This window comes from Vicia villosa, linkage group LG5 (assembly GCF_029867415.1).
Source record: "Vicia villosa cultivar HV-30 ecotype Madison, WI linkage group LG5, Vvil1.0, whole genome shotgun sequence".
Classification (NCBI taxonomy): Eukaryota; Viridiplantae; Streptophyta; class Magnoliopsida; order Fabales; family Fabaceae; genus Vicia; species Vicia villosa.
In genome coordinates, this window is record NC_081184.1 from 70,037,057 (window position 1) to 70,050,581 (window position 13,525).

Consider the following 13,525-nt stretch of genomic DNA (forward strand, 5'->3'; position numbering starts at 1 on the left):
GTTACATGTTTGACTGCTATGTCTTGGCATGGTTATTTGGATGTTGTGCGACCGGGTTGTTGTCTGTGTCTTGATTATTTCTTGTGTTTTGGTGTTAGTCGATGAGTACATTGTATGGGCATTGCATCTCGTTGCCGTTGTTGTGTTTTGGTTGTTTGGCTTTTAGCTAGAGTGATTCGTTGTTGGTGCTGATTGTGTCGTTGCTTCCGTGGCTTGATAGTTGGTTAGTCGGAGGCGAGAGCGTATCCAAGTTCGTTTGTGTTTAGGATATTTCCGAGGACGGAAATCTTCTAAGTGGGGGAGAGTTGTAACGCTCGGAAAAATAAGTATATGCTTAATTTGGACGTTTGTGACGTTTATTGGAATGTTACCGTTTTTGGAGTCGTTTCAGTCGGTATTAGTTCGGGATGGCAGACTAATATTTAATTGAAGGTTTTCATATTTTTGGTACCGGAAATATCATTAAGGTAATATTTCGCGTTTTGGGGCGTTTGAACGATATTTGAGCGTAGGGGCATTTTGGTCATTTCCGCGGGGTAGATATTTTCCTTATAAGAAAGAGATATTTGTGAGAAAGGAAAAAGGATGGAAAGAAAAAGAAGAGAAAGAAAGAGAAGAGAGGAAGAAGAAGAGCAAAGGGGAAAAACAAGAGAAAGTGGAGGATTCTCAACCGAATCGATTGCCGATCGTCACAATAGCAAGGTAAGGGGGTGAATCTAATTTATCTTGGATGTATGATTCTTATAGTCTTGATCTTGTTCTTGTTCTTGTTCTTGTTCATTTCTATGCTTGGACAACAATGGTGGATTGTGAGTTTAGAAGTTATAAACATGATTTTGTGGTATGTATGTGTAGTATGATGATAGATACCTTCATTGATCATGCTTTCTTTTTCATTTCTATGGCTTGATTGAGTTTGGATAAAATGTTAGGTTTTGAGATAGATTGATGAATCAACCATGAAAAGTTTGATGTTAGGTTGTTTATATGGTTTGTATGTGTTGTATTGGTGTTATAATGATGTTTTGGAGTGGTTTTGGTGGGTATAAGAGGGTTGGAACCGTTCTGGTTCGTTCTGGTTTTTTTCTGGGTTTACGCAGGTCCGCTGAGCGGAGGTGGGTCCGCTGAGCGGAGGTTCTGTTGCAGAAAATTCTCTGCGAAGGTCCGCTGAGCGGAGCTGAAGCGGACAACAGCATTTTCTGTTTTTCCAAAACTTTGAAACTTCGTAACTCTTGAACCGTAACTCCGATTTTGTCGCCGTTCGAAGCGTTGGAAAGCTAACGCAATAACCTATATTATTATCTAATTAAATGATTAATAGTATGTAGTATCCCATTATTTTTATTAGGATCAAGTGATGAGTTGTGTAGTATGTTCAATTATCCAAACTTTGAAACCTTGTAACTTTTGATTCGTAGCTCCGTTTCGTACGTCGTTCGAAGTGTTAGGAAGCTAGTTGGATGTTCTATATGATAGCATAGGCTTGGTTAGCTTGTTATTAATTAGTTATGAGGTGTTGTTGATGAAAAACACATAATTATTTATATACGCGATATGATTGGTAAATAATCCTAGTGCTTGGTGGTAATTGTTAATGATGTAGGATGTAGTAGTGGGTGGTTGATTTTCATAAATGGTTTTGTGAACTAGTGCATGATAAATCATGATGATGTGTTGTGTGAATGTTATCGTATTGGTACGAGGTATGTGATTAGTTGTCGATAACATGAGATCATGTTCATATGTGTTATGTATTAATGAATGTTCATTCTTGATATGTGACGATGTTTGGTTGTTTGTTATTAACATGATGTGTGGCCTTATGGCAAGTAATTGTTGTTATGAAAATGATGTATTATCATTGTTGAAATGTTGTTATTACAACTTGTTGATGATGTATTGATGGAGTTGTGGGCCAATGGCCAATATTAATTTGATGTGATGCAATTATGCGATCATTTATGCCGATGTGGCTAGTATGTTTTGACGGTGAATGTGTCTATGTGCTTATTAATGCCTGTGTGGTAGTTATGGTGTGATATAATTGATAGCGATGTTATTAATTGGTGATGTATCCTTTTGGATAGAATATAAACGGTGTAACGTGAGTATGTGACCGTGTTATATTGTTGATGATGTTGTTGTCATGTAATAGAGTCATGTATTTGCACAGCATAACATTTCATTACGTTAATGGCGGAATGCTATTAACAGGTGGCCTGAATTGGCAATTATTACCAGTGGGGGCTTAATGCTCGGTAAAAAGGTGTATTTGCCCGAGTGGCAAGAGGTCATCAGTGGGGGCTAAATGCTCGATGACATTTAGTCGTAGCTTACTGCTCGACAAAGGTGTATTTTCCTGAGGGAAAGAAGTCCCAGCATAATGCTCGGCAAAGGTGTATTTGTCATAATGACAAGGAGGAGTTTTACTCCGGATTTGGTACCACATGCATATGCATAGTCGAGTCTCATTCATCATTGTCTGTCTGTATAATTTTATGTTATCATTCATGTGTCACATTACTTATATATTGATTGTGGTTGAATGAGTGGATTACTTTGTTGTATGATTCTTGATGATACTTGTTGGCATTACTATAATTGTCATGCTTTCATTATGAATTATATTCTCACTCTTCTGCTGATTTGATGCTTGAGTGGCATCCTGCAGATTAGCCGCTTTTGGAGTCTTTTGGAAGAGGTAGTTCTCCAGTTGGTCTTGTCGGTCGCTCTGATATGTAACACTGGGTAGTCGGGAGTCTGTTGTTATTTATTTGTATATGACTCTTTTGAACATGTATATGTGATAACGTGCCATTGTATATTGTAAACACTTTATTTTGGAAAACTCCTCTTTGAGAGTGAGAGCTACACGTATATATATATGTTCATATCTTCCGTGTGTTATGTATCATGTTATTGGCAGGTGTGTATGCTTTTGGCATCGGTGATGTCCGTTTATTTTCTAGGTGTTTGTTTGGTTACTTAGTGTAACATCCTAATTGTGTTGTATGAAATTTTAATACTCTGATATTTTCTTGCCTGAATGCTTTGGGTAGAATTGGGGTGTTACATTAGTGGTATCAGAGCAGGTCGGTCTGTCCGGCCAGTGTTGTCTAATGTTGTTTTATTCCTCGGTACCTGATAAGTGTGTGGAGCACTGTCGGTACTTGTTGTGCCTCTAGCCGGTTGTATGTAGGAATGGTTTGAAGCTAAGTGGGGGAGAAGATATGCTTCTCGGATATGTTTCAGTTGCAAGATGTTAGTATGCTACTGAGGGCAGCAGTACTAGTGTTGTTGGAATTTGTTGTTTTCTGAAGTGAAGGCGACTTGGACTTAAGACTTTGGTTGTTAATCAAGTTGGAGTGTCACGGAGTAGATGTTGGTTAATTCTAAAGAATGGAATTTATTGAGTTGTGATGCTCTGACGCTACTGATGGACTATGAAGTTGTTGTTTGAGTAGCCTTGTGTGAAGTGTCGTTGTTGGATCAATGATTAAGGAAAGTATTGTGGTAGACTTTGTTGTAGGAGTTATTGACGTTGTTGGAAATGTTCTGAGACTCGAGTAAGAATTAGGAGTACGAAGAGTTAAGTAGGATCTCAGGTATTTTGTTTTGAGATATTGTTAGAAGTGTTTTGGTACGTAGCTACCGGACGTCGGTGTTAGCTGGCTCAGGTAATCTTGGGAGATTTGTGAATTATGGAATCATAGTGCTTCTGTGCTATGAGCAAAAGTTGGAAAAGAATATTATTAATGTTAGTACTGATAGTTTATACTCTATTATGATTATCGGCTACCTATTGACAGATTGAGGACTTGATCACCCTTAATCTCTTGTTGATAGTAGACGGAATCGTATTGGATGTGATAGGCTTATCTGGCTAGTTTGATAATATTGGAAGTGAACGAGTTGGTGCAAGGTGGTACGACGTTGTTTATGTTGTCGACGATTTTGGATGTTCTTGAGAAAGAGCAATTGTGGGAATTGCGGATAGTTGTGCATATGTATAAGTGTTTCTTGAAGGTTTAATTGATTCGTCGTCGAAAAGAGGAATTCTGTCTTGGAATTCTGTTTTGACGGATTTAGTTCCTAGAACTATTGGTGTGTCGAGGGTTCCGTATCGGATGCCATCTTTTGAGTTGAAAGAGTTGAGGAGTCGACTTGATGATTTTCTTGAGAAGAGGTTTGTTCGTTCGAGCGTGTTACCGTAGGGTGCACGTGTTTTGTTGGTTAAGAAGGAAGGTTCTATGAGGCTTTGTGTCAATTTTAGACAATTGAGAAAAGTGACAGTTAAGGAAAAGTATCCACTTTCGAGGATTGATATTTGATGGATCAAGTTGGTTGAGTTTGTTTTGCAAGTTTTATTTGAGGTATAGGTATTATCAGTGTGAAGATGATCATGCTAAGTATTTGAGAATTGTTTTGTCCGTGTTGGGAAGAAGAAGTTGTTTGCAAAGTTTCCTTATGTGAGTTTTTGGTTGAGTGAAGTGAATGTTCAAGGGGTAAGTGGAGGTTTATGCTTTTATGCGAGTTAAGATTTTTGAAAGGATTTATCTGTCACAAGATTTAGAGTTGGCAGTGGTTATTTCTGTTTGGGAAATTTGAATGCACTAATTTTTCGGATCTAGATTTGTGTGTGTAAGGGACTATAAGAGTTTGAAGTATTCGTTTGATCAGAACGAGTTGAATATGAGAAACCATTGCATACGTCTATGTCGATGATTCGAGTATTGTGATTGTTGAAACAGTCGTGGTGATTTGAGTATTCATCCTGACGTACTAAGATATATCAAGATTTGAGAAGGTCATTTTTAGTGGCAAGGTAATGAAGAAGGATATGAAGGGTTTTGTTTAATTGTGTTTGACTTGTCAGGAGTCGTCTGGTTTCATGTAACTGTTATCCATTCCTGAGTAGAAGTGGAATAGCATTTCTATGAATTTTGTTTCTGGTTTGCCGAGGACGTCGAGTAATTGTGAGGCGATTTGGGTCATTGTGGATATATTGACGAAATCTGCTCACGTTAATTCGATAAGAATGGATTAACCGATGGAAGTACTGGCGAGTGGTATGTTGATAAAATTGTTTGTTGGTTTGTTTGTTTGCATGGTGTTTCGAAAGGTATTGTTTAGATTGAGATCCGAGGTTTATTTCCGAAATTTTGAGAAGGTTCGCAAAGTACTTTGGGTACGAAGTTGCGTTGAGTTTGGCGTCTCGTCCTCAAACGGATGGTCAGACTGAGAGGACGATTTGGTCACTTAAGGATCTATGAGGGCTTGTGTTGTGAAACAAGGATGTGTTTGGATTAGCTTTTTGCCTTTGATTGGATAATACAAAGACTTTTGTCTGGTGTGCAAGCTGACACAGCATATTAAGAGGTTGAGTATGTTGAGAGAGAACAATGAGTTTCTGGTGAATACTAGAAGGAGTTGGAAGTTGGTTATGAAATTGGTGAATCTGTTTGTTGTGGGAAATCAGAGTGCGCATCGGAAGCGTGAAATGACGCGGTTCGTATGTGCATGAATTGTTAGAGTTCAAATTGTGGACAGTGGATGTGGTAGGAATTATAAGACCACCAGATGTTTTGGTTACATGTTTGACTGCTATGTCTTGGCATGGTTATTTGGATGTTGTGCGACCGGGTTGTTGTCTGTGTCTTGATTATTTCTTGTGTTTTGGTGTTAGTCGATGAGTACATTGTATGGGCATTGCATCTCGTTGCCGTTGTTGTGTTTTGGTTGTTTGGCTTTTATCTAGAGTGATTCGTTGTTGGTGCTGATTGTGTCGTTGCTTCCGTGGCTTGATAGTTGGTTAGTCGGAGGCGAGAGCGTATCCAAGTTCGTTTGTGTTTAGGATATTTCCGAGGACGGAAATCTTCTAAGTGGGGGAGAGTTGTAACGCTCGGAAAAATAAGTATATGCTTAATTTGGACGTTTGTGACGTTTATTGGAATGTTACCGTTTTTGGAGTCGTTTCAGTCGGTATTAGTTCGGGATGGCAGACTAATATTTAATTGAAGGTTTTCATATTTTTGGTACTGGAAATATCATTAAGGTAATATTTCGCGTTTTGGGGCGTTTGAACGATATTTGAGCGTAGGGGCATTTTGGTCATTTCCGCGGGGTAGATATTTTCCTTATAAGAAAGAGATATTTGTGAGAAAGGAAAAAGGATGGAAAGAAAAAGAAGAGAAAGAAAGAGAAGAGAGGAAGAAGAAGAGCAAAGGGGAAAAACAAGAGAAAGTGGAGGATTCTCAACCGAATCGATTGCCGATCGTCACAATAGCAAGGTAAGGGGGTGAATCTAATTTATCTTGGATGTATGATTCTTATAGTCTTGTTCTTGTTCTTGTTCTTGTTCATTTCTATGCTTGGACAACAATGGTGGATTGTGAGTTTTGTGAGTTTAGAAGTTATAAACATGATTTTGTGGTGTGTATGTGTAGTATGATGATAGATACCTTCATTGATCATGCTTTCTTTTTCATTTCTATGGCTTGATTGAGTTTTGATAAAATGTTAGGTTTTGAGATAGATTGATGAATCAACCATGAAAAGTTTGATGTTAGGTTGTTTCTATGGTTTGTATGTGTTGTATTTGTGTTATAATGATGTTTTGGAGTGGTTTTGGTGGGTATAAGAGGGTTGGAACCGTTCTGGTTCGTTCTGGTTTTTTTCTGGGTTTACGCAGGTCCGCTGAGCGGAGGTTCTGTTGCAGAAAATTCTCTGCGAAGGTCCGCTGAGCAGAGCTGAAGCGGACAACAGCATTTTCTGTTTTTCCAAAACTTTGAAACTTCGTAACTCTTGAACCGTAACTCCGATTTTGTCGCCGTTCGAAGCGTTGGAAAGCTAACGCAATAACCTATATTATTATCTAATTAAATGATTAATAGTATGTAGTATCCCATTATTTTTATTAGGATCAAGTGATGAGTTGTGTAGTATGTTCAATTATCCAAACTTTGAAACCTTGTAACTTTTGATTCGTAGCTCCGTTTCGTACGCCGTTCGAAGTGTTAGGAAGCTAGTTGGATGTTCTATATGATAGTATAGGCTTGGTTAGCTTGTTATTAATTAGTTATGAGGTGTTGTTGATGAAAAACACATAATTGTTTATATACGCGATATGATTGGTAAATAATCCAAGTGCTTGGTGGTAATTGTTAATGATGTAGGATGTAGTAGTGGGTGGTTGATTTTCATAAATGGTTTTGTGAACTAGTGCATGATAAATCATGATGATGTGTTGTGTGAATGTTATCGTATTGGTACGAGGTATGTGATTAGTTGTCGATAACATGAGATCATGTTCATATGTGTTATGTATTAATGAATGTTCATTCTTGATATGTGACGATGTTTGGTTGTTTGTTATTAACATGATGTGTGGCCTTATGGCAAGTAATTGTTGTTATGAAAACGATGTATTATCATTGTTGAAATGTTATTATTACAACTTGTTGATGATGTATTGATGGAGTTGTGGGCCAATGGCCAATATTAATTTGATGTGATGCAATTATGCGATCATTTATGCTGATGTGGCTAGTATGTTTTGACGGTGAATGTGTGTTGTGTGCTTATTAATGCCTGTGTGGTACTTATGGTGTGATATAATTGATAACTATGTTATTAATTGGTGATGTATCCTTTTGGATAGAATATAAACGGTGTAACGTGAGTATGTGACCGTGTTATATTGTTGATGATGTTGTTGTCATGTAATAGAGTCATGTATTTGCACAGCATAACATTTCATTGCGTTAATGGCGGAATGCTATTAACAGGTGGCCTGAATTGGCAATTATTACCAGTGGGGGCTTAATGCTCGGTAAAAAGGTGTATTTGCCCGAGTGGCAAGAGGTCATCAGTGGGGGCTAAATGCTCGATGACATTTAGTCGTAGCTTACTGCTCGACAAAGGTGTATTTTCCTGAGGGAAAGAAGTCCCATCATAATGCTCGGCAAAGGTGTATTTGTCATAATGACAAGGAGGAGTTTTACTCCGGATTTGGTACCACATGCATATGCATAGTCGAGTCTCATTCATCATTGTCTGTCTGTATAATTTTATGTTATCATTCATGTGTCACATTACTTATATATTGATTGTGGTTGAATGAGTGGATTACTTTGTTGTATGATTCTTGATGATACTTGTTGGCATTACTATAATTGTCATGCTTTCATTATGAATTATATTCTCACCCTTCTGCTGATTTGATGCTTGAGTGGCATCCTGCAGATTAGCCGCTTTGGGAGTCTTTTGGAAGAGGTAGTTCTCCAGTTGGTCTTGTCGGTCGCTCTGATATGTAACACTGGGTAGTCGGGAGTCTGTTGTTATTTATTTGTATATGACTCTTTTGAACATGTATATGTGATAACGTGCCATTGTATATTGTAAACACTTTATTTTGGAAAACTCCTCTTTGAGAGTGAGAGCTACACGTATATATATATATATATATATATATATATATATATATATATATATATATATGTTCATATCTTCCGTGTGTTATGTATCATGTTATTGGCAGGTGTGTATGCTTTTGGCATCGGTGATGTCCGTTTATTTTCTAGGTGTTTGTTTGGTTACTTAGTGTAACATCCTAATTGTGTTGTATGAAATTTTAATACTCTGATATTTTCTTGCCTGAATGCTTTGGGTAGAATTGGGGTGTTACATTAGTGGTATCAGAGCAGGTCGGTCTGTCCGGCCAGTGTTGTCTAATGTTGTTTAATTCCTCAGTACGTGATAAGTGTGTGGAGCACTGTCAGTACTTGTTGTGCCTCTAGCCGGTTGTATGTAGGAATGGTTTGAAGCTAAGTGGGGGAGAAGATATGCTTCTCGGATATGTTTCAGTTGCAAGATGTTAGTATGCTACTGAGGGCAGAAGTACTAGTGTTGTTGGAATTTGTTGTTTTCTGAAGTGGAAAACAACTCAACTTAAACTGCGAGAAATCATAGCATCTTTCAACAACTTAAATCAACAACGAAATTCTCAAAATAACAACTGAATTCAACTTTAAAATGAACAACAACATAAATCAAAACAAGCGTTCGTTTTCCCCCGAGTGCTACGTATCAGAGCAACGACACCCAATAGCTACTAAATCTTTACTCCTCGTTACTTGCACGTTACCAATATAAAGGCAACGGCGAAGAACAAAGAAAGGGTGAGATATCGAAAAGTATAAGCAAGAGTATGATAATTGATACATTAGACATAGAATCATACAATATTCACCACATTCAGAAACAACTACAATACAACCATCAACCAAACAACAGAGCAATAACAACGACGTCAGCAAAATGCAACTAAACATGAAACTCGACTAATGCAAATGCATGTGGATCCATCGGAGTACAACTCCCAACTTAATCATATGCCAGGTTATCGAGGCATTTTCAACAACTTTAACAGGGTGCCATCAAGGTCAACTTAATCAGGTGCCAATTCAGGCCAACTTAAACAATGCAATGTTATGCGACAACAATGAACGACATTCAATCAACAATATCATAATGAAATCAGAACAACAACAAAAACAACAACTTAAACAATTTTCAACTTTGGATATTTGAGCCTACAACCAAAACTTGTCCAAATTTGGGACAAAATCATCTTACTTCGATAGTACCTGAAAATCACGCAATCGATATAATATTCAACAAAACAACCAACCAACATTATCTAAATATATACACAAACCTCCCTGACGATTTTCATCTAATCCCGGTTAATTAATTTTTCATTTATTCTGGCTAAGTCGACTGATTCGGGACTGGTTTTCCTGCTATTACTTACTACACTGCTATCTTAATATTGCTACTTAATCATTTTCTGCTATGAGATTAACCTGTCATGGATCATGTATTTGCTATCTTTTATTTTTCTGCTACTATAACTTAGTTTTCTGCCACTGACTGTTACAAATTTTCTTCTGCTAACCATGTTCCACTACTGTTAAAATATTAACTTCGTGTGCTACTGCTATTATTAACTATTATTATCTAAGGGCAATTAATTCCATTATCCACTTCTAAGGTACACCTATATATATATATATATATATATATATATATATATATATATATATATATATATATATATATATATATGTCTAAGCAATACTAGTTAAAAATAGAAAAGTGCCATGAATTAACTCTCAAGCCACACACGTCGCACAATGAGGAGAGAAAGGGATGAAATGGGACACCCGTCCCCAAGCAAGGGACACCCGTCCCCATTTCATGAAAGGGATGAAATGAGACACCTGTCCCCAAGCAAGGGACACCCGTCCCCATTTCATGTTTTTGTTTTTTTTTTCCTTGGCCTGGGACGACCGTCCCTTCCCTAGAGGCCCCCGTCCCACTTCTATTTCTTCCCCAATTCAGGTACGCTCAAAACCAATTTGTTCAATAAAGTTCATCGATTCACCTACATATTTGTATATATCACAGACTTAATACAACATATTACAAATAACAACACCACGGAACAACTTCGTTTTGAAATTTCAGATCAACCGGTACGCCAACAAAATCACAGAAAATCACAAATTCAACACATGAGCACATAATTAGCAGTAAAATTATACAACCCTAAATCCCACATAACAACCATCATACAATCGATTATATTAGTCGAACCTCACCCCTTACCTTTGGATTGAACGGAGCTCGAAAATTCGATCGGTAAACTGCAACCTCTAACATTGCAACCTTCAAAATCCCGACTGCTAGCATCAAACCCTTAGTTCTTATTTTTCTCTTCTGCTACGTGACTGTGTTGGTTCTTTTTAGTTTGTTTGATAACTACTACTACCACTTTAACAAAACCTAATAAACTAAATGGGATTCTAAACTCAAGTTTGGGTTTTACCAACTAATACCCCTCTATTTCCAATGCCACACGTAATCTCAACTCACTTATTTAATTAAAATTCTCAATTTACTCGCTAACTCTCATTTTACGGTCTAACTTAATTTATTCAGAAAATTCCCAAAATAATACCCGACACTCTAATAATATTTCTAATACTAAAAATGTTAAAAATATCGATTAATTATCGATCACTATCCCTAACTAATACCGACTAAATCGTCCCAAAACACGAAAAATTCCATAAACACTCCAAACGTCTAAATTAAGTGAATAATCGAATTTCTGAGCGTTACAACTCTCCCCCACTTAGAATATTTTCGACCTCGAAAATCTATACGACATCACCATACTTAACTTTGCTTCCACACTTCACTTCTCCGATCCCAAATTCTCGTTTTTACTACTCTTTGGTCACTACTCTTCAACAACTCAACCATACTAATTCCTTACCCACGAGAACATTTTATACTAATAACAACAACCCAAGCAACGGATAACACAAGCATCAAACGTAGCTATTAAAGGAGTATTACTAACGAAACATTACCTCCAACGCGCTCGTCCTCACAATCAGTCTGACTTCCCGCCAACGCGAACACTTTTCCACCAGATCGAGTCTTCTTTGGTTTCGGGCACTGACTCCCAATGTGTCCTTCTTCACCGCAGTTAAAACAAACCATTTCCTTATGTTTGCAATCTGACATAGCATGTCCCATCTTACCACAACGAAAACATTTCTTCACTTCAAGGTTGCACGCATTACTCTTATGACCAGGTTTCCCGCAATTCAAACAAACGACACTGACAGGAGTTTCTCCCCCACTAGTTCTCTGGCCGTCAGCCACATCTGCTCTACTCTTTCCAACTGGAGCATCATAAGGTGTGCTACGGTTCTGCTTGCCTCTCTTATCTTTGACAATTTTGTAATGTGCATTATGATCTTCTTCATAAATCCTACAACTATCAACCAAATTAGGAAAGATGCGAATCTTTTGATACCCAACAACTTTCTTGATTTCAGAGCGCAATCCGTTCTCAAACTTGATGCACTTCGAAAACTCAGCACCTGCTCCATCATAATACGGGTAAAACTTAGCCGACTCAGTGAACTTTGCAGCATACTCTATCACTGACATATTCCCCTGTTTCAGTTCAAGGAACTCAATCTCCTTCTTACCCCGAACATCTTCAGGATAATACTTCCTCAAAAACTCTCTGCGGAACACAACCCAAGTGATCTCTTCACCAGCAACTTCCAATCTCTGGCGAGTTTCTAGCCACCAGTCATCAGTTTCGACTGCCAGCATATGATTTCCGTACCGAACCTTCTGCGCCTGAGTGCAGTCCATCACGCGGAAGATTCTCTCAATCTCCTTCAACCATTCCAACCCGCCATCAGGGTCATGCTTGTAACACCCCATTTTTAATTATTTAATTGTCGTGTGTTATTTTAATTGTTTGGCCTTGTTAAGGGTGTGTGGTTGAGCGTGTAGGTGTGGAGTCCATAGTGAGACGGGTAGACTCGAAATGTCGGTAGTAATTATGTGATATAAGTAATAATAGTTTTATTTTTATTATTATAATTACTACCTTTATTATTATTATTATTATTGTTATTATTATTTTTATGCTTATTATTATTAATATTATTATTATTATTATTATTATTAATGTTGTTATTTTTATTAATAGAATAATAGAATGAATATTATTTAGTGATTTATTAAATAATTATTTAATTAGGGAATGGTAAGGTTGGAATTAGGTATTAGAGGTCTAAGGGTTAGTATTGGAATAAAAGAGAATTAGAAGTTGAGAAAAGGGAGAGTTACGTAGAAAAGTGAAAACATCGTAGAAGTGAGAAGAGGAAGAAGAACAAGCTAGAGAGGAAGATCAAGGGAGAACTAGGGCAATTTCAAGAATCAATCTCCGCAGGATTTTTTGAGCAATTTTGAGGTAAGGGGGTTTCCATGCTATAACACCAATCACAATTTTGTGGATTGTGATTGCTGCAGGTTTTGACATGTATGTGTGATGTGTTGGACAGTTATGGTATGATGTAGTGACTGTATGATAGTCATATGAATTGGTAGTTGTTGTATGTTGTTGTTGAATGCATATTATCTATTATGAATGTGCATATTGTATTGTGGTAATTCTTTGTGAATTACGGTAAGTGTGTGGCTTACGTGTGATCAGGAGGATCGTGTGATATGCATATTATCTATTATGAATGTGCATATTGTGTTGTGGTAATTCTTTGTGAATTCCAGTTAGTGTGTGGCTTACGTGTGATCAAGAGGATCGTGGGATATGCATGTTGTTATTTGTGATTATGCATATTGTGTTGATTGTGCATTGCATAACATAGCATTGAGACTGCTAGGTAAAAATCTATGGTAGATGCCTAGTAGGTCCGGACTCAATTGTGGAGTCGTGGTGGAGATAATTCGTTGCTCAGTGGAGTGTATGCGAATTATCCGGATTCTGTTAGGAATCGGGTTCGATTGAATGGACCATGAATTGGTGCGGTCATGAAATAGGGATCGTACTTGACCATGAAATAGGGGTCGTGGGTGTGATCATGAAATAGGAGTCACACTGGACCATGAAAAAGGGGTCGAGAGTTCT

The 13,525-nt window shown here is 37.6% G+C and overlaps 1 protein-coding gene across 1 annotated transcript; it reads right to left on the reverse strand.

Annotated features, from left to right (window-relative positions):
- Positions 1-11,412: 11,412 nt before the first annotated feature.
- LOC131604810 (uncharacterized) lies at positions 11,413-12,315 on the reverse strand. The gene has a single exon (XM_058877225.1). It carries the CDS (start codon positions 12,313-12,315, stop codon positions 11,413-11,415), a length of 903 nt encoding a protein of 300 aa, XP_058733208.1.
- Between the last annotated feature and the right edge of the window lie 1,210 nt (positions 12,316-13,525).